General features: G+C 40.7%; 1 protein-coding gene across 6 annotated transcripts in view; it reads left to right on the forward strand.

Annotated features, from left to right (window-relative positions):
* Positions 1–22344, forward strand: part of MYRIP (myosin VIIA and Rab interacting protein) — a 377908-nt gene that overhangs the window by 286050 nt on the left and 69514 nt on the right. For 5 of the 6 annotated variants that reach the window (XM_061587554.1, XM_061587553.1, XM_061587556.1 and 2 more), the window contains 2 exons: positions 502–582; positions 3385–3537. In XM_061587554.1, coding sequence (XP_061443538.1) covers positions 502–582; positions 3385–3537 — 234 coding nt within the window. The remainder of the gene's footprint in view (positions 1–501; positions 583–3384; positions 3538–22344) is intronic. The other variant, XM_061587558.1, reaches the window with a different exon arrangement.

Genomic DNA, 22344 nt, shown 5'->3' on the forward strand with positions numbered 1-22344 from the left:
TTACCATGTACTGCACTGACTTCCCTGTCCAACACAAAACACTTCCCCTAGTGCCAGGCTGCCATCATAGGCAGCTGGGCCTGCAAGCCCTGGGCATGGGCAGTAGAGACATACTACTACTGGTAACATTTCCCACTCCTTGCTAGAGAGTTTGTGGCCGGCTGTACCAGTGGTGGCAGCATCCTACATCAGACCAAAGGGCTCTCTAGTCCTCTTTCCTACAATGGTTAGCCAGATATGTTTGGGAGATCCAGAGCAGGAAGGCAGTCTTTCTCTGCTACAGTCAGTCCCCTCCCTGTAACCTTTCAAGAGGCTAGTAAAACAAGTCCTCCTAGCCACACAGGCATTAATGAAAGGAGCAAAGTAAGAAGGACCATGGTGTTTTTGTGAGTTTTGGCAGCAGTTGTTGATTTTTTCTATCTACACGTTTTTAATGTTGATTTTCTAAGAGTTTATATAAGTAAAAGTGTAAATATTTATCTGTGCATGCCTTCTGTATAGGACAAACAGAATGAAGCTTGTTACTTACAGGACCATAGAGAGGAGCTTATAGAAGAACTTGCGACCGCTATCGTCCAGAAGGTATGACTCAAGAGGTTCACTGTTAGGTGAATTTACTACCAGGAATGATAATGTATAGAAACTTTTAAACAATAACTAGTATTTATGTAGCAACCAATGTCAATTTTTTTTAAAAAAAAACAATCCTAAGCATGGGAAGTGGTAGTTTTTATTGGGACAACAGTGAGTGACAAGATGAGGTTTCACATTTACCACCTCAGGCCCAATCCCCCCCCAAATCACCCTCCTCACTAAAGTTAGCTTGGGGGGGGATCCCATTGGCTTTTTTTTCTGAGGCTAACACTAGCTTGGAGACAATTTTCATTAGGATCCCAGTTGCAGAAGGAAGCATTAACTTCCACTCCCCACACACAGCAGTCCCAATGAAAATCATCCTCCCCCACCCACATAGTATTAAATGTTTGAAATTCCCTGGCATGGCTCTTGTCCATGCAGTCAATGTAATTTGAACTCCAATGATCCCAACAACAGCCCTGTAAGGTACATCAGCATTTTTATCCCCCGCTGCCAATGAGGGATGGGAACTGAATCTGAGCTATAGTGACTCACGTAAGGCCACCTAGTGACTTCATGGATGAGGCAGGAAATTTCAACCTCTGAGCTCTGTTCTGCGGACATCAGTTTAAATCACTGTTGCTTCTCTGTAATAAGCTTGACTTGAAGCTGTAAAAGTCAGGATATAAAAAATTCCGTGGCATCTCCATAGCTCACTCTCCTCTAATGGAAATAGTCTTTACATAGTAAACTACAGAGTAAATAATAGTCTGTATTCTGAACTTCACATAATTCAGAAGGAGGGTATGTTGTGCTATTTGTTGGGCACATAAGCCCCTCCCCCAGTCATTCTGTCCAGTAATGTGATGCTGGTGGTGGCTTTGGTTGGTGGGTTTTGCATAAGTGGGTGTATCTGTCTGATTACTTTTTCCCCTCTGAGCTCTGGTAGTAAACACTGTTTCCTCCCCCCCCCCTTGTTGTTTACATCAGGGACAACCAATTTGTTATTGTAGGATCTGTCTGTTCTCTAGAAAGGATTCTAAGTTAGGAGTATATTTTGCTCTGTTTCTCTAACCTCTTCATGGTCTGTTTGACTCTATACATGAAGTCAGTGCTGCATTGCAGTAAGGGCCTTGTAGCTGTGTAGAACAACATGTGCTTGGACTTATCCCTGCACTACACACAAAACCCAATGAGAAATGTAAGCATGGAGAGAGAAATCATAGAAGAACACTAGCTTTTAAAATTGCTTCTTTGCTGTCTTTCCTCGATAGCAGTTGTAGAACACTATAATATCTATTAAATTAAAATTATTATTATTATTTAAGCCATTTCTATACTGTTTAATATATATAAAAATCTCTAAGTGGTGTACAGAAGATAAAACAGCAGCAAATATTATAAAAATATACAATAAAACCACAATACAAATGCATACGTAATACAAATTAATAAATATTAAAACACTTGCCTTGCACTTCTTCACTCAACATCTCTCAACCTCCTGGCTCTCACCCAGGACTCCACCCATCCACCTTGGCTCTCACCCAGGGTCCAACACACACAAATCGCCCCCAAAGTCTCACAAGCTTCCCAGAGGATCCCAAAAATGGTGAACAGAGGGATGCAGGGGCAGCTGGAGGCCCGGGCTGCCCCTGCGCTGGAAGGCGCCATCAACAAGGACACCGTTCTTGCCGAGGCAGCGTAGGTAGAAGTGCAGGGCGTGGAAGGCGAGCTCCAGGTGGTGGCGCGAGATGAAGCTGGAGTGGACCATGTTGAAGTCCTGCAAGGAGCCTTGGCCCATCCTCACCAATGCCCACTGCATCACGAACTCCAGGTTGCAGCCTCGAGGACACGCCAGCACCGGAGGCAGCACTGACACCAGGCCCGAGGAGGGGGAGGAGGAGGCTGCTGACACGGACATATTCTATATTTCCTAACTCTTCCATCTCCATAATCTCGGGTTCACTAAGCTGCTGCTCCCTGGGCTTCTGCTGCTGCTGCTGCTGCTGATGATGATGATGATTCATGTCGGGCGGCTGCAGGAGCTTGGCTCAAGGGCCTGGGCCTTGAACGTGGGGAGCAGTGGTAGGACTGTGGTAGGACTACTGAGGCAGGGCCAGGGGAAAGTATTTAACAAAATGGTTACTGTGCTTACTGCCCTTCCTTATTTACATCATTCAAGAAACTTCAGTACCTATACAGTAGGGCCCCGCTTATATGGTGGGTTAGGGACCAGGCCCCCGCCGTAAAGCGGAAATCGCCATAAAGTGGAACCCATTGACTATAGTGGGTCACGTCGCGCAAAAATGACTCGAAAATGCTGAAAAACCGCAAAATCGGCTTTAAAATGGAGAATTTCCCCTGACTGAAAGCTGCCGCATCAGCGGAACGCCGGAAAGCAGAACGCCGGAAAGCGGGGCCCTACTGTACTACTTATATAAAATGCCTCCATTAAATCTGTTTCAGTGGCTAAGACTGCACAAACATTGTGTAAAATGAACACCTAACATTTTAGCCCTCTTCCTGCATTTCACATATGTCTCTGTATGTGCCTTGAGGTAAATTTCTAGTGCACGTGTCTTGCTATAATTCACTCTTGGGCTCTTTAGTGAATTCATTTCAGATAATAGTAGAAATGCATGCAAGCTGCCAAAATCAGCCTTTGAGGAACCAGAGAAAAAGAAGAGGCAATTCTAAGGCTTCTGTTTCACATCTTGATGACTCAGCCCTAAATCAGAGTGGTATAGCTCCCATGGTAATGCTTTAAATCAAATCCTCTCTCATTTCCTTTTCAATGTGCTACAGATTATAAGAAAGCAGAAGAGCAAGCTAGAGCAAGTGGAGGCTGGTTTTGAATGGCCACGATCCAAGAGCAGCAGTGGCCTGACATCTGTTACTGCCTTGGATCAGAGTATGCTGACTTTCCCAGGGAGTTGCAGGGGATCGTACACATTATGGGTGAGCTACCAAATCCGACCCATTACACTCTTCTCAGCTACTTGAAAACTGACACGTAGGAACAAAGAAGATGAATGCATGTTGGAATGTTAAATAGTATAAATATAGGAAACTGGCACCAGAACTCAAAGTGCTGTTTTGTACAAAGGGTAGGGAACTGTGTCCTGATTCTGTTCATAAAGCAAGAGTCAAAGCACTGGAAACAACAGAATTGGACAGGAGTACTTAATGGCGAGGAAAGCCAAGCAGCAGTAGTGGCCTTTGTGTTCATAGCTGAGGATAGAGATTTTTACTGGCAACAAGCCTAAATTTGGCTTTGAGGAAAGCGAGGCTTAGTGTAAACTACTGCTACTCTGAGAGCTGATGTGGTGTTATTGAGTTGTTGCACTCTCTTTTCTCAGATTTTAATGTGTTAACTCAACATTCAATTTAAAATGCTGGCTCTTAAAATTGCTTCTTTGTTCTCTTTCCCTGGGTAAATTTAACAGTCATGGAGCACTACTTATACATCATGTTATATTCAAGACTGTTCCCACATCCCTTGGGTTATTTTCTCAGCATAAAGTCTTTATAGCGTGCTAGACAGTTATGGAAGATCTGACAAACGATAGTAAAGTGTGATGCAGGATTGGGGAGGAAAAAACAAAAGAAGTCTACATCGTGTCTTTTATGGTATATTTTATGTTGATAAAAAATAATCCTTCAAACTGACATGTTCAAAGCAGTTAACCCTTTCTTCACCAATGTGCGAGTGGGTCTCATAAACTTATACAGCACTGTCACAAAACATGATGTCATATAGTTATTTTAATGACATTACATTGATGTCATGGCAGATCATTGTTTAGATTCTTTTGAACATAACAGGACCAAAGTAGAACTGTTCTGATGATTTCAGAGTTCTTGGCCATTCATAGCAGAGAGGGGTATGATCTCTCCTGGGAAATCTCTCCTGGAAAAATTTCTCCTGGAAAATGAGAAGAGGTTGGGAACATAGGATGCTGCCTTACTGAATCAAGACCATTGACCTATCTAGCTCAGTATTGTCTACATTGACTGGCAGTAGCTCTCCAGGATTTCACACAGGGGTCTCTCTCAGCCCTACCTGGAGATGCCAGGAATTGAACCTGGGACCTTCTGCATGCAAGGCAAACGGTCTACTACTACTAAGCTACAGCCCTTTGAAGAATTTTGGTGAAATGTTCATATCATGAGCTTGGAGAGGGGGCAGTGTTGGATGTTTATTGTAGCAATTAATATTATGAGGTGACTGAGAGTTGTGAATGTTCTTTCTTTTAACTTTTTATAAAATTATCATAAGAACGTTAGAAGAGTCCTGCTGTATCAGGCCAATGGCTCATCTAGTCCAGCATCCCCTTCTCACAGTGGCCAACCAGATGCCTTTGGGAAGCCTACAAGTAGTACCTGAGCACAACAGCACTGTTCCCAGTGAAAGATCCTCAGCATTTACATCTACTGATGTATATAGGACTTATTACTACACATTTTACAGAACCCTATTCTGTGCACACATGTAACGGATGGCTTATTCCATTTGTGTAGGACACTACAGTAGGGCCCCGCTTTACAGCGCTTCGCTTTACAGTGTTCCGCTAATACAGCGGTTGTGAATTGAGAAAGGCCCCACTTTACAGCGCTTGTTCCGCTTTTACGGCGGTTTTTTGCCGCCGGGTGCCATTTTGGTCAATGTAAGTCAATGGGATCCACTTTACAGCAGTTTTTGCTTTACAGCGGGGGTCTGGAACTTAACCCGCTGTATGAGCGGGGCCCTACTGTATTGTTTGGTACTCCATGATATAAATAACAGAAATAGGATAAGCAAGGAATATATGGGAACACATTTATTTACGGGAACTTAACAGTTGGAAAACATTTGGTTTGTTATTTCATCATATGACTGAACACATGATTCTATTATGTTGTATATTAGTAGTTCTTATCTTACCATTTAATAGGACATTGAAGTAACAGAAACCTTTGTTTACATTACATCTGGTTTGAAACAAACCAACTAAGCAGAAGTTATGGTCTTTATTAGAATCCATATTACAGATGCCTCTTAAGGAAAATAGAGACATCCATTAGATTAGGTGAAGAATATGGAAAAAGAAAGTTTTTTTCTTATGTTTGGCTATTTAAAAGGAAATGCTGGTGAAAATTAAACTTTTGCCCTACTATTTGTCAGGCAAGCCTTCTACCAAAGTAAGAGAGAGACTGGATAATCTATGCACAGCAATGAACACAGTCGGGTTGGTTTGGTTTTTCTCCATATTGCATTTTAGCACATTGATTTCCATAGATATTGGTCAGGATCCAAAGAGCCTTATACATATACACCATGAACAGCAGTTTCCCATGACAAAGCACTTCTGAAACCTAGCAGAGTTTTAAAAACAGATTGTGATATGTCATGGAGCGGGAAGAGAGACAAAAATCCCACTTAAGCATGTCTTTTGGATCCTGACATTTAACTTCTTTGGAGTCAACTTGGCATTACTGGGCCCAGGATGGCACTTACATTTTGCAGTAAGGTATGGTGTTTGAACCGCAGCATGCCTTCTTTGTAAATAGTTTTTTAAAATCATTATTTATTTTGTATAGCCCTCTGGTGAACACATTAGGCTATTTAGCCACAGAAGAGAGCAAGTTGCTTTCAATTTAATAAATGGTATTGTGCATGTACAGGCTTAGATTAAACACCACAATTAATGGAAGGCTGGAAGGTTGTGGAATGGCAAGAAGATGGCAGAGAAAATCAATGATCAACGGGAAAAGCCTTCATCTTCATAGGCCAAAAAAAGAAACCAGGCATGTTGTCAATTTCTCTTATTCAAGCTTCAGTATGTATTCATTAGTTTTATTTCTGAGAAACAATATATTATCTGAACTCACTGTCAGAGATCTTAAAACTTTTAAGGCTTAATTGAAAATCTGTGATACCCAGAGTCTGCTTTATTGAGGTATTTAGCAATCTATTTTTAGTTCTCTGTGTTTGTGTGGCTATGCTCATAAAACTATATAACAACTGAAGCCCGTGGGCTTTTTCTGTCAAAGACGTATTTGAGCAGGGTATGCTGTGATTATCTGTGATGGGTGCTGTTCTGAATGCAACACATCAGGAAGAGACAAGAATGGAAACAAGGGCTTTTTAAAAGCACTACTGAGGACAGCAAGTGAGGGAATAAAAGCAAATGTAGTATTGTTAACAAGTGAATTGCTAATTTGAAGGATGCATAAAGCTAATGTGTGATATTTAAGTTTCACAGGCACATAAGGTCTAATTCTCACCTGCTTCTAAAGGACTAGACAGATGGTGTACACTTCTTTCTATTAATATGGAATGCTTTGATCACGTTAATTGAGATCAAGCAATCTTAATATCTGGCTTGCTAGCCATGGAGCATCAGATTCCTTCAGATTCACTGGCTCAAGCATTACTCCAAATCTTAATTGCCCCATTTACCATTGCACACACAGTTCTTCACTGTTTTGCAAAGCCTAACTAATCATCTTTAAGAAGCACTTAGCAGTCTTCAGTTGAGAGAGGCTATGTATGTAAGTATAAAATGTTATACACTATTCACACTGAGAGGTCAATCCTCCTCAGAATTCTCTGCCAATGCAAGTGTCAAATATTGTCCTGCCCGAACACCCTGAAGTCAGTCACAAACAAGGAACTGTTCTTTTTTTTAATAGGTTTATTGAGAGAGTTCTGTTCAGAGCGCTTAATGAATCAGCTTACAGGTTACACAGGGTTCAGCATCATTACTAGGCTTGGCTAGACACAACTACACTGCATTAAGAAGTTGTTGCAGCAACTAGTCTTGCCCCCTCACCTGGTTTAAGTAAGGTTGGGCAGGCACCTTACTTGTGTGAACTGAGTGTCACTGCTGGGAGCATGCGAGCGCCCAACAGCTCTGCCTCAGGGGAGCTTTTGGCGCACATCGTTCTTGCTGGTACTGGTGCCTCTGTGAGTGAGGTAAGGGCGGCCGCTCTGCCTCAGCACAACCCTCCTCGTCAGAGGGAGGCACGATGTACTGGGGAGGAAACAGTGGGCATGGGTAGAGGAGAGCTTCAGGCAGGATGTCAACCTAGGCTTGGCCTCCTCATGGGGAACCAGGGCTTCATGAGTGGAACAGTCACTGTCCAGAGCAATAGAGTTCTCAGAGTTTTGCACGCCTGACAACTCAACATGGGAAGCATCAGTCCAAAAGTCTTCCTCCTCCTCTGCCATCTTGCTGCCCCAACCCCATTCTGCCAGTACCATGACAAATATGCTCTTCAGAATTGGAAAACATCTCAGTAAGCCTGCATTTAATTCTACCTTTATTTATTTATTTATTTATTTATTTATTTATTTATCTCTCTCCCACCCTTCCTCTCAAAAGGAGCTCAGGGCAGCAAACAAAAACACTAAAAGCACTTTAAAAATCTTAAACAAAAGACTTTAAAATATATTAAAACAAAACATCTTTAAAACATCTTTAAAAGACAATTTTAAAAAATCTTAAAAAGTAATTCCAGCACAGACACAGACTGGGATAAGGTCTCTACTGAAAAGGCTTGTTGAAAGAGGAAGGTCTTCAATAGGCACTGAAAAGATAACAGATGTCTAATATTTAAGAGGGAATTCCAAAGTGTCAGTGCCAACAATCCACAACTGAGCTCAGCCAAACTACTTGGTTTTAAGCTGATTAATGTAGGCTTATATACAGTATCAGCTTAAGTTGACTGCAGGGCACTCTGAATCACTACAGTATATGGGTTTATTGGGGGTTAGATTTAAAATTAAGCAAAGAAGCATTTTCAGGTTGAAGTTGTAATGCCATTTCTATGAAAGAACATTGTGGAGAAGAACTGGTCTACCTGCATTTGAAAACAGTACTTGGCAGACACCAGAACTCAAGCAGAAGCAATGTATTTGTTTCACACATTTATTTTCAATTGGTAGTATACCATTAGATTGTTTTCATGAATAATTTTTAGTTTGCAAATAAGTACATGTTGAGTTCATTACAAGAACATTATTAGTATTTGATGCTCAAGCTATATTCATTAGCTGTGACTTCACACAGAGGCTCCAGTACTTCAAACAACCCTGGCATTGCGCATTGACTTAGCATAAGAAATTCTGTTGAGTAATAGGTTCATTTACATTAATGGCTATGTTAGTGCCATAGACTATGGAAGTGAAACAAATATTCTAAATAAAGCTTGAAACTTCAATAATATTTCATATTACATATTCAATAAACTTCAGAATATGCACAGCATGAATTTATTTATTTTTATTTATTATTCGATTTATATCCCGCCCTTCCTCCCAGCAGGAGCCCAGGGCCGCAAATGTGAATTCAAATGTGAATATTTGTAAATAGAAATGGAAAGTAGTATTTCAGTTTAATGTTCACACTTTAAAACATGATGAGTTTCAGCCTTGCTTGGCTTCCATGGAATCAGATTTGAACCAATGAGATTTAAAAGGGATATAGGATGTCATACCAATGTATCAAAATATATTTGTTATTTGTTTAGGTGAGTTCATACCTCATCTTCTATTGCAGTACAACAATCTAAGCTATGAACTTTTAAAACAATCTAATTACACTAATGCCAAACATTGCTACCAAAGAGTTTGCAGATACAGAAAAAAATGAGAAACAATATGCTCTAGGATAGAATGCTAAATTTCTGCCTGGGAATTGGCCTTTAAATCTCTGCTCTTCTGTGGACTCTTCATATCTTAACATTTTCCTTGTTGAAAAAGAATATATTTTGAAATATTTGGATGATGGCCTAAATAGTCTGCTGGCTGCAGGCACATAGATCAGGTAGAAGTTGCATGTACAAGCAGCCCCATCCATATACTGTGCATTGTCCCAACAAATGCTTTTATTAACAGGAAGATTAATTCATGGGTGAAGAATCTAAATGACTTCAATGGGCTTGGGCTCAAGTTACAGGAAACCAAATTTCGGCTGATCATCAGGAAAAACTTGCTAGAGCAGTATTACAGTAAAACCAATTTCCTAGGGAGGTGTGGGCTCTCCAACTCTGAAGGCATTCAAGAGGCAGCTGGACAGCCATCTGTGGAGTATGCCTTAAGATGGACTCCTGCATTGAGCAGAGGGTTGGTCTCGATGGCCTTACAGGCCCAACGTTGCTGTGCTATGATTCTGATTTCCCCTGCCTTCCTCAAAGAAAGAGTTATTACTGCAGGTTTGTGGGTTATGTTTACAGGGGCTGGATCCAGTCTAAGGTCGCAATCCAGTACACACTTACCTGGGAGTAAGTCCCATTGAACCCAATGGCGCTTACTTCTGAGTAGATATGTGTTGGACTGCAGCCTAAGTTAGCTGAACTTAAGTCTCATTAAAGTCAACTATGTAAAGTCCCATTTATTTCAGTGGGAGCTCAATCAGTCTGGATCCAACTAACTTAGTCTGGATCCAACTCAAGAGTATTTATTCAAGCTGGGAGGACTCACAGTTCTTACATTTAACAGTAGTGTCCAGTATTTAACAGTAAAACAGGGAACAAAGTACAATTTTTTTCATAAGTCTTGATTATAAGAAATTAGATATGCATAACATTGATGTTCAGCCCTAATAGCACTGTGTTGGGCTTGTGTCATTTTTTTATACAACCTTTTGTTTCTTCCAGTAGTTACATCCATTTGGAATGTTTTGTTCCTGTTTAATGAGCTAAAATTATATTGCCTGATTACATTGTTAGAATTCATATTGAATCAGGACTGAGAAACATTCATTGCAGGGGGACCCAGTGTGATATCCTCCAGATGTTGTTGGACTACAGCTTCCATCCACCCCATCCAGTGTGGCTAATGGTCAGGTACGATCAGAGTTATAGTTCAACATCTCAAGGGTACCATGTTGTCAATTCCTGATTTATTGCTTCTAAAAATATGGTACAAATGCCTGAAAGTGTCCTTCAAGGTTCATTTTCAGTACCAACATTTCTACAGTCCCTTGGGCCTAGGATAGTCCTTCTCAGAGTGAGAGGAACAAAGGCAACAGTCCAGACCCCAGTTTCTCATTAGGGGGCAGTGATGCTATTGGCACTTTTCTAATGGAGATGTGTTGTAGCCCAGGGCAAAGATCCAGACACTTCTACATCAGCAGAACAGTCCTGTGACTCTGCGAATGGGACAGAACCTTTCCTTGGGCCATCTCGGAAAGCACTCACTAAGCAATTTTTCTGCCAGAGATGTCAACTTGTGAAAAGGAGAAAGAACCTCAAGGGATCATGATACTTCTATCCATTGCTCTCATGGAGGTTTCCTTGCCTACATCTTCAGACTAATGACTCCTCCCCAGAACCATTTGCAGCTCTGGAGATCAGCAGAGGGGTCCCTTTTAGTACTTCCACCACCCTCAGAAGCTCAAGGTGATGGCCCGGAAGATGGCATTCTCTGTGGTGGCCCCTAAGTTGTGGAATATCTGGCAACCTCACTGTACAGCTTTAGGTGAATACTAAAGATGCATCTCTGTACCATGGCCTTTGACACCTGAGACATATATTTTTAGAACCCACCCTATTTTGTGACTCTGGTTCTTTTTCATTGTTTTTAACACAGTATTTTAAGGTTGTTGTAACCTGCCCTGGAACCTCTAGGTGTGAAGGGCAATCAATCAATCAATAATACTTTCACAACTGCACCAGTCCAAAAGGACAGCAAACTTACAGCACTACCAGAGCATAAATTGCAGGAACAGAGCATGAACCCATTAACTGGGAATAAAGCTCTTCAGGGGCATGGGTTCTAGGGGGACACATCCCCTTGCAGGACTATTTCAGCCCTCAGTACACTTCAGACAACATTTGGAGCAACATGCCAAGTTATTAGCTCCCAGACTGAGGACATGCTGGTTAACCTAGTCCTGTGTAAAGCTCTCAGAGTGTGCTGACCAAGGTTTTGATTTCCATTGCCTATTCTCTATCTTTTGCCTGTCTATCTCCCAAGCCATACAGTCTATCCTCTGCTGGTACTACAGGTGCTATGCAATCTTACCCTGCCATTTTTGGGAAGTAGTACTGATGTGGGTACCAGATGTGAAAAGGAAAGGATTATGGGAGATGAGAGAAGTGCTGCCTTAGTTTTGAATTCACTTGCTCAAAGCCATAGCAAGGCCTTTAATTATTTGTGTGAAAGGAGACACATACAGTGGCAAAATTCCATTCAATCCGCGTTTTAATGTGAAGCTACCTAACTTGTACTTCCTCAAATTATAGGCAGACTGTAATGCATCTATCCTTCAAAATTTGCACTTCTTTGAATTTTGCAATGCAGTTCTCCAACCAAAAGAATGTGTAGGGGGAAAAGCATATATTAGAGGAATATGCATAAAAATGCATATATTAGTGAAAATAACAAAAATGCATTATCTCAGAAATTGCTTGCAAAAGTGTGTTTTAGGGGAAATAATAGAATACAGTGCCTTGCAAAAGTAGTCAGATTCCTGACCAATGCTCTTGTATTAGTGAATTACAAATGGTGCATTGTAATTTCATTCTGTATATTTTATTTTGAAACATTGAAACTCAAAATCAATTATTGTAAGATGACATTGGTTTTATGTTGGGAAATGTTTGTAAGAAACATAAAAAACTGAAACATGTTGCTTGCATTTAGTATTCAACCCCTCTGCTGTGGAAGCTCCCAGTTTACACAGATGAAAGAAATTGCCCTATCGAGGACACAATTGCCTTACCATTGGCCTCCACCTATGAACCATTAAAGTTGCTGTCACACTGTCAGGATAAAACCTCCACTGTTGAAGGATCATTGGTCAGGTTGTGGAGCTGAAGGGAAATTGTTTTAATAGTGCTTTCTTTGCTGAGGGAAGACAGAAACCTGCTTGCTATAACTGAAGCTTTATTAAGAGAATGCTTACAAGATCTACCATGCTTGCTCAGGCTCCTCCCACCTGATCTTTACACTAGAGCGCAGCCTCCAGATCTCCATGGCAGTTTCTTTTTTTTTTTTACAATAATTTTTATTCAAATTTTCATAAAACATACAAAACAAAATCATAAAACATTCAAAGACAAAAAACAAAACAAAACAAAAATGATTAAACAAAAAAATAAAATGTTGACTTCCCATTTGTCGCAGATCAAATCAGTTATAGGTCTACAATATATAACAATCCTGTCTCTTAAATTATATTATAAAATCACTTTCCTCCAGTAGTTATCTTAATTAATCATCAAATCTCATAAACATTACTTTATTCTTTCCACAAAAAGTCAAAGAGAGGTTTCAATTCTTTAAGAAATATATCTATCAATTTTTCTCCAAATAAACATGTCGATTAATCCATCTCGTTAATAATAATAGTAATCTTATTGTCATAACCATAGTCCAAATAAACATATCGATTAATCCATCTCATCAAAATCTGTTAGGTCCAATAATTTCAATAGCCATTATTCCATTATCCCTATTAATTCCATCTTCCATCTTCAATAGTCCTGTTAAGTCCAGTAATTTCAGTGTCCAATCTTCCATTATCAGTATTCCATAATAATCTTGCTGTCATAGCCATAGTCATATAATAAGAGTCTGATGGGAATTTCCTCTATCCCAAATATTTTCTTGCCATCAATTCTGAATAAGTTGCTGAAATATTGTTGTAAAGTCATATCTCTGTTCTTCTTTTTTACAAAATGCACTGGCTCATCTCTTGAGAGTTTTTCCATTGTCACATGGCTGCTGTTAATTCCATAGATTTTCTCTATATCAAGCTCCATCACGTCATTCCAGTCCAGAAGATTATCCAAGCCATTGATAACTTTATCTCTAATATCTTCATTAATTTCTTCAGAGATAACGTTAAATTCCAAACAGTAGATTTTATTTCTAATATCCATAAACTCCAGATCTTTTTCCAATTCCACATTTGTTCCAATCTCCAGGGCTTGTATCTTCCCTTTATTTTTTCTTTTCTCATCTCTGATCTCCTTCTCCTCTCTCACAGGATCCCCTATTTCTTTAAGCTCCTGCGTCATTTTGCTCAGTTCAATTTTCAACTCCTTACTGCCCTGTCGCAGGGTTTGTTTCGTTATCTCAATCTCATGCATTATTTTCTGAAACATAATTACTTCCAGATTCTCAGCCACTTTCTTGATTGCCATTTTTTAAAACCACGAAAACAAAGCAAAACAAAAATAAAGAAGAACCACTTCTTATTTCAGCAACAATTGGGTTAATATTCCAGGCTTGATGACATCACAGTATAAACAGAGCAGCCTGCCTTATCTCTCTATGTTCAAGAATACAAAACAAATTTAGTTCCCAGCATCAAAACAGTTAGCGGCGTCGTGAAGAAGCAGATTCGTCAAAATAAAATAGACCAAAAAGAGAATAGTCCCAGACAATATAATGTTCCTCGGAATAGAAATCCCTCTTCTGTGTATATCTTTAGAATGCACTTCCAGGACAGCTTTTGGCAATAGAAACAGAGATAAGCTGTTAATTTCGTGAATAACAGAGAAGAGTTATAGCTCACCCAGAAGCTCTTTAAAGCTGATTAAATTGACAAATCTCTTTTTGCTGCAACAATTTAAACCAAGTAAAAAAAATAATAGAAAGAAGGGTGCTTGCCTGTTAGTCTGTTTTCTCTTTGAAGAAAAGATAAACGTATCGCATTAAACAGATAGAGCTTGTTCGGAAGTCCGTCCGGCATTGCTGGCTGGACCTTTTCTCATAAATTAATGAAATCCAGTCCTCCCAACAAAAACAGGCTTTTGAGGTTGATCTCTACGTTTCTCCCTGCCCGGGAGAAATTTCATCAGTCAAAATAAAAATGTTCTGACTGATTTATATCTGAATAAGCTTCTTTTGAGGTGGGAGCCCGTCTCAAAAGCAGGCACAAGCGAAGTCACCCTTCCCGGAAGTCCCATGGCAGTTTCCATGCAGTTCCCTCTGCTGCATGGAACTGCTACCTATTATAACATCCCCAATGTCATATTTGTTATAAGAACATACAAACAACATAAGTATAACTTCTCGAACTAAACAATTAACGTGAAAGTAGTGCTGGTTCTGAATGACTGATAATTAAACTGCCTATCAGTCATCTAATACAAAATCTGTGTATCGTTTAGGTGGTTTGATATGATTGTGGGTACATGGGCTCTTGACATGGTCACTGTTCGGTGTTGGTGATACAGTCACATGTGTCTCTTTATTTTGTGGTTCAAGGCCTGGAGTATGGTGTGCATCTTCATGAGTGCATAGAATGATGGAATTATCCTGTATATCATCATCCACCACATCTGAGGTGTCTTTAAGTCCCTGAGGACTCATTAGGCGAATGAACTTACAATTCCGTCGATATGAGCGCCCACTGACTTCAACAATATAAGTATCGGGATTTATTTGTCCCATGCATGTTCCTTTCATCCAAGGACATGTCTTGTCTTGAGGAAATAATTGGACATGTACAGAATCTCCAGTGTGCAGAGATGGTAGCTCTTTTGAATCCCTGTCATAATAGCTTTTAGTTTCATTGCGTTTGTATTGCAGGTGATCTGTGACTTTCATTGCAATTTTGGATTTCAATAATGCAAGAGCTGTAGGTAGAAAGGATTGTGTGCATCTGGACATAAGTCTTTGCACTGGGCTGCTATTCATGCCAGCAGTTGGAGTATTTTTCCACTTCAGGATAGCTTGCCATATGTTTTCTTTATTTCTTGCTGTTTTCTTTAATAGAGTTTTTGCCATTTTGACAGCTGATTCAGTTTTGCCATTAGACTGACTGTTGTAGGGAGATGATATTATGTGGTGAAATTCCCAGTCTTTTGAAAATGTGGCAAATTCTTTGGAAGTGAACTGTGGTCCACCATCTGAAGTCACACAGTCAGGTATGCCAAGTCTGCTGAAGTGGTTCATGATGCTTTCTATTACAGTTGCTGATGTCATATCTGGCAGTTTATCCATTTCCCAGAAGTCTGAATAGTAGTCTACCAGAATGAGATAATTGCTGCCATTTTCTGTGAAAAGGTCCATCCCTACCTTACTCCATGGTCTGTTAGGAATGCCGTGTATCACCAATGGTACTTTTTGCTGACTGGCTTGGAACCCAGCACACACATCACAGTTGCGTACAAGGTCTCTGATGTCATTAGTAATGTTTGGCCAGTATACCACATCTCTAGCTTTCCGCAAACATGCTTCTATTCCAGAATGACTGCAATGTATTCTTGATAATATGTCTTTTCTCATGGCCTTTGGAATGAGTATTTGGTGTCCTTTTAATATGATGCCATCTTGGACACTTAATTCATCACGATAGTTCCAGTATTCTTGAGTAGACACTGGAGCTTTGTCCCGGGTGTATGGCCAACCTGCTAAAACAACAGAGATCAATACTTGCAGCTCTTTGTCCTGTAAAGTATGCTCCTGGACTCTTTGAAGTCCTTAATGTGAGATGGGTGTATAAACAGCTTGATTAATGCTTTCTAGTTCCTTTTGTCTGGCTTTCAAGGGAATTGAGTATCTCATAATCTTGCTTGTCAATGTGCCTGTCATGTGGCAAGGGTGCTCTGGATAGGAGATCTGCTATATACATCTCAACTCCTTTTTTATATTGTACCTTCAAGGGATAGCATTGGAGGCGTTTTGGAGCTGATAGCAATGACTTCTTAAAAATAACTTCTAGAGGCTTATGATCGCTGTCAACCTTAATGCATTTCTGACCTCGTATATATTGGTCAAATTTTTCTCAAGCAAATACTATTGCTAAGCATTCTTTTTCCATTTTCACATAATGCCGTTCAGTCTGTGATAAAGACCTTGATGCAAAAACAACTGGCTGTCCTTTTTGCAAAAGTATAGCACCCAGGCCGGTTTCACTGGTGTCACATTGGATGGTGACATCTTCATTCATGTCATAATACTTCAACACGGGATGTCTAGTAACCAAGTCTTTGATCTGTTGGAGGGCTGCATCACCCAAGTTGCACCCATGTCCAATAGTCATCTGAGAGGCTCAAAAACATCAGAAAGGCAAGGAAGAAATTTTGTCAGATAATTAACAAATCCCAGTAACTGCTGAAGAGATTTGGTATTGGATGGCTTAGGCATCTGCTGGATAGCTCTCACCTTTTCTGGATCTGGTTGTAAGCCTTGCAATGTTAGGAGGTGTCCCGCTGTCAGTCATAGCCTCATCTTATTTTTATTGAGTTTCAGATTGACTTTTCTTTCCCTTTCCAGGAGAGAGATGAGGTTGCGATCATGGTCAGCTATGGCATTCTCCATTGAATCTCAACAGCCATACATCAAAATGTCATCTGCAATTACACTGATTCCTTTGAGACCTGCCAATGCATCTTGTTGGCGGCACTGATACTCTTCTGCTGCTGGTTTTATTCTAAAGGGCATTCTCAGCCACCTATAACGTCCTTCTGGGGTCCAAAATGTAGTAAGGTGGCTGCTTTCTTCATCTAATAAAATTTGCCAATACCCATCCTTTGCATCTAAGACAGAGAATATTTTTGCCTTGGCAAGGTCTGGTAAGATTTCTTCTATGGTGGGCATCTGGTAGTGAGCTCATAATAATGCCTTGTTTAAATTACTTGGATCTATACAGATGCGAAGTTTACCAAGTTTCTCTATGGCTACCATGCTGCTTATCCACTTGGTAGGTTCTGTCACTTTGACAATTATTCCATCTTTTTCCATTTGCCTTATTGCAGTTATGATTTTTTCTTTTAATGTGACAGGGACTCTACATGGCATATGTTGCACTGGTTGCACAGTGTCATCCACTTTGAAATGTAAGGTGCCTGGAAGACAGCCAAGTCCCTCAAAGACATCATGGTAATTTGTAAGAATTTGTGCCTTTGCTATGCCACCTTGTACTTGTCCCATAGCCAAGGTACTGTTGGCTTCAAGTCTGAGTGTATGGATGTCTTGTGTAGTATTTAATGTTACCAGTTTCATACGTTCACTAGTGCTTGCTGGTAGGAAGGGCTTTTGCCTGGAATTCACAATCTGGAATTCTAGCTGATATCTTTTTCCTTGATATTCTGCCTGCAGCACACATTGACCTAGTGGTGTGAGAATTGTGCCATCATGTAGCTTAGTTTTGCATGGTGATAGCTTTGCCTCTCCATCTTGCATAATATTAAGATAATCTCTTGTAACCCATTACATTTACAGATGCACCACTGTCTATTTGACATTCAGTGTCTTGCTTGAGCCAGGACTGCAAAGTTTCTGGGCAAGGTGCTAATACAAGTTTGACAAACCACTTTTTTGTCTTAGTATGCACTGTTTTGATGTCATGCATGTAGGAAATAGCACCGTCTGACTTACTGTATACATCATCATTGCCTATCTGTTTCACATGCTGTGCAGATTTTTTCTGTTTAGATTGTTTGCAAACTCTTGCATAATGATTTCTTTTACCACAGCTTCTGCAAATAGTTCCAAATGCTGGGCATTTGCCAGGATCATGAATTTTGCCACAGTATCCACAACTCTCACTTTGAAATCTTCTGGGCTCAGCACTATTTTGGCATGATCGCATATGCATGTTAGAATGTTTATTTTTGCTGATATAATGCATGCTATCAGCTTCTGCAGGGTGCATTTCTTGCATTTGCACAGGGGTTTGTTCACTGGCCTTGCATGTGTCTATGGCTTCCTGTAGAGTCAAGGCAGGCCTTCTGCGCATTCTCATCTGTGCTCCCTTGTCCTTAATGCCTATAACCAATCTGTCTCTAATCAATTCTTCTTTCAAAGTGCTATATGCACATGAATCTGCCTTTTTGCGTAATTTAGTAACATACTGATCTGTAGTTTCATCAGGTTCTTGGGCACATTTGTTAAAGAGATATCGTTCATATATAACATTTCTAGTAGGTTCAAAATGCCTTTGAAGCCCTTCTAGCAATTTGCAAGGATCTTGTCTGTCTGCTGCTGTAATATCAAGGTGCTGCTGGAGCAAATGACATTCTTTCCCATCACTGATAGCAGTGTTGCAACCCTAATCTTTTTTATCTTTGCCATCCAATCCTGTTGCTATTTCATAATTTTCCCACTGTGCTTTGAAAAACATCCAGTTATTAAAAATATCAACTGACTGGGGGGGAGGGAGGGACAGCTGGAGTGGGCAAGGAATGAGGAAGAAGGAAGAGGGGAGGGGAGGAGGAAGGGAGGGGAGAGGAGAAGGGAAGGAGGGGAAAGCCAGGTTTGATCATCTGCATGCTTATTGAGTTCAATGGTATTTACTCCCGTGCAATCATGCTTAAGATAGGTAAAACTGACCATGGGGAGGAGGGGATTGGAGGGGGAGGGGAGGGGAGGGGAGGAAAGGGGCAAAAGGGAGGGGATAGGAGGAAGGGCAAGGTTGACCAGTTGCATACCTTTTGAGTTCAATGGGATTTATTTCTCTGCAATCATGTTTGAAAATGGAAATAGACTGCCTTCAAGTCTATCCCGACTTATGGCAACCCTATGAATAGGGTTTTCATGGTAAACGGTATTCTGAGGTGGTTTTACCATTGCCTTCCTCTGATAATGAGAGGCAGTGACTGGGCCAAGGTCACCCAATGAGCTCATGGCTGTGTGGGGATTCAAACCCTGGTCTCCCAGGTCGTAGTCCAACACTGACCTGGGAGAGGGGCAGGGAGGGTAGGAAGAGGGGGAGATGAGGAGATTGGGTGGGTGGGCACTGGGCAGAGGGGAAGCCCCTTTCCTTTCCAAAAGGAAAACATTGTGAACAGTATCATTGCTTTTCAGCTTTTCCCTCACCTTTTTATTCTACAGCAGGCACATGTAGCCTCCCACCCAAATTTAAACCAAAGCTGCCCCTGGCCACATCCACACCAGACCTTTATTTCACTTTGGACAGTCATGGCTTCTCTCAAAGAATCCTGGGAAGTGTAGTTAGTGAAGGGTGCTCAGAGTTGCTTGAAGATGCCCTGTTCCCTCACAGAGCTTCAGTCAGAGCAGCTGACTGTTAAACCAGTCTGGCCACTGCAGCTCTGCCGGGGAAAAAGAGTCTCCTCTCAGCACCCTTCACAAACTACATTTCCCAGGATTCTCTGGGGGAAGCCATGACTGTCTCACATGAAATCAAAGTCTGGTGTGGGTGTGACTCCCTAATTAGGCAAGCCAAGCAGCTGTGAGTCTGGCTTTTAGAACACTGACAGTTGGTTCTTACTGAGCATGCCCAGCATTATCATTCACTTCAATGCAAAAATTATTAAATTAATTAAAAATCCGCCAGCCATTTTTGTAACTTTTAAACTGCAGAAATTGAAGTATGGGGCAAGGTCAGTAACAGGATTATGAACATTGCTGATTTTTAATGAATCTCAACAGATTATGAGAACTCTGACAGAAAAAAAGTCCAAAAAGGGTCTGGTTTTTCTCTGTCGCTTTATACACTTTGAACTCTCGATTCTCTCTGACTGTTTTGTATATCACCATGAAAATTTAGAGGGTTGTTAAGCAAGCATTTCTGAGTTCAGTACTATAAGTTTTGTAAGGTTTTGTTTTGAAATGAGCTTATGGGAAGCATCGAAATGGGAAGGAGGATATTTTCAATTTAACATTGCGGAATGTGAAAAATCCACACTGGCTATAATATACAGCCACTCTTGTGGCTGCATAATACAGAACAAAATTACAATGTACCATTTGTAATATGAGAGCATTGGTCAGGGATTTGACTAATTTTGCAAGGCACTGTATGTGTATATTTGGAGAAGTGTGTACTAAAATACTGAAGGATTTTCATAAACTTTTTTTTAAATGCAAACATGCAGAAATGTAGGGAACTGAACTTAAGATTGAAGAAATGGGGGACGGAGAAACCACAACTGACAAATTTGTCCATCCTTAGTGCCAGTGAAATGCAGAAATGACTGCATGTGACTACCTAGTTCTCACAAGTAGGGGTGTAGTCATCCAGGGGGTCTTAGACCCTTTCCTTTTTTTGGAGCTGGGTTCCAGCAGGATTCCTGTGTCTCCCGCATCCTGTGAGCCAATCAGCATGAAAGTGGAGTGTCTTGGCCACTGAGAAGAATATTCTAACATGCTTCCTTGACCTTTCCTACTGATTGGAGGCAATCAGAGTGAAAACAGGTGAGTCAGCCACTGAGAAGAGACTTCTCAGTAGCTAACACTCTCCCCTTTCATGTTCATTGGCTCCTAGGGATGTCTGTTGTGGGAGAAGGCATTAACAAGGATGTCATTCTCAACTCCACAGCAAAAAAGAGGGAGGGGCATGACTATGACTAACATGACAGGACCCTGCACTTCTGAATTTGCCACTATTCTACTGCTCACAAGGCACTTTCACTACATTTCATTTGCCTTTTTGGAGCAAGAATGTACTTTGCCGGTAGCTGTTTTGCTTGTGCTTCACCATATTTATGTCTGGCAATACTTGGGGGGAGGACCATTAGTCATAGTCATCGTCATAGTCGTCGTCATAGTCGTCTCAGGCAGCCCCCCCCCTTTGACACACTTGGCCTGGATTATAAATAGCATGGATAAGGGGAATAGTTAATTTGCTTATGCTGCCACCTGCTGAAGTAGCTTTGCACTGCAATGAACACTGAAGTAAATGAATGCAAGATTATATTGTTAGCCGAGTTATTTCTGGGTAGATAAGATTTCAGTTTTCTTTAAACTGGTTTTGTTGCAAATTTAAAAAATATTTGCTGTAGATATATAAGTGATCCGCTTCCAGCCTTTTAAAAAGATGTTAAATTGCAGTTGTGCCAAGAATAACATTGCAGCAGATTCAGCAGTAGTTCTCTTACCTGATCAAAGCAAACCAACAAACAGTATCTTGCAGAGTTTTATAAATAGGTTGTGGTTTAGACTGACTGATTTTCAGTTAATCTGTTTTTGCTAGATCATTGTTGCATTATATAGGCATTTGTTTGTTTGTCTGAAATAAACAATGTTAAACCCGTCTTTTAATGCAGTGTCTCAGTCACTGTCAGTTTTCTTCATACCAAAAGCCAATAAATAAAGCACTGTATGAGTTTTACATGAGCACACATGCTCATATGTGCAGAACTGAGGCAAACGTAGCCCACTTCAAGTGTCCCTCCTGAATTCTCCCTACACCTCCAAGTCCTCTGCCAGTTGCTACCCCTCCCGCAAGTTCAAAAAACAACTCACTTTGGGGAAGGATAGCCAACAGCCACTTGTATGGCAATAATGTGAAGAACATATTTTCTTGTTAGGGCTCCATGGGATAGACTACAAGCCCCATGGTTTGCTGGCAGGAAATGATGTTCTGCATATCTTTTCCATATGGATAGGCCCCCGACCAGTCTTCATTGGAGCCCTTCTCCAGCTGCTACCCTGCCCCCAAGGTGAGGGGGTGGCCCTTGCGGGAGGGTATAATGGCCAGAGGAGAAGTGACAACTGCATGCTTTGAGCATTAATTTGAAAAGTCAGAGAGCCCCTTAGAGGCTTTCCAAGTATTTAATTGAACATTCAGGGAGCACAAATACTTTCTGGGGTGAGCACAAGGGTATTCACCTATCTTTAATTTTTGCCTGTGGCATTTGCTTACATATTTATGTGCTTGCTTGCTTGATAGTTATACTGCTTTTCAATCATAATGGTCCTGATCTACAAACAGCACCACTAAAAGTATTGTTGCAGTTGATATTACATGCACATCCCACTAATTTATTTATTTTGTAAACCAATTTCTATTAGTATTCACTAAGATGGTGAGTGGTGGCAACACCTGCCATCTCCAAAGATGGAGAATTACATTTTTG

The sequence above is a fragment of the Rhineura floridana genome, chromosome 10 (genome assembly GCF_030035675.1).
Source record: "Rhineura floridana isolate rRhiFlo1 chromosome 10, rRhiFlo1.hap2, whole genome shotgun sequence".
NCBI classification, from domain to species: domain Eukaryota; kingdom Metazoa; phylum Chordata; class Lepidosauria; order Squamata; family Rhineuridae; genus Rhineura; species Rhineura floridana.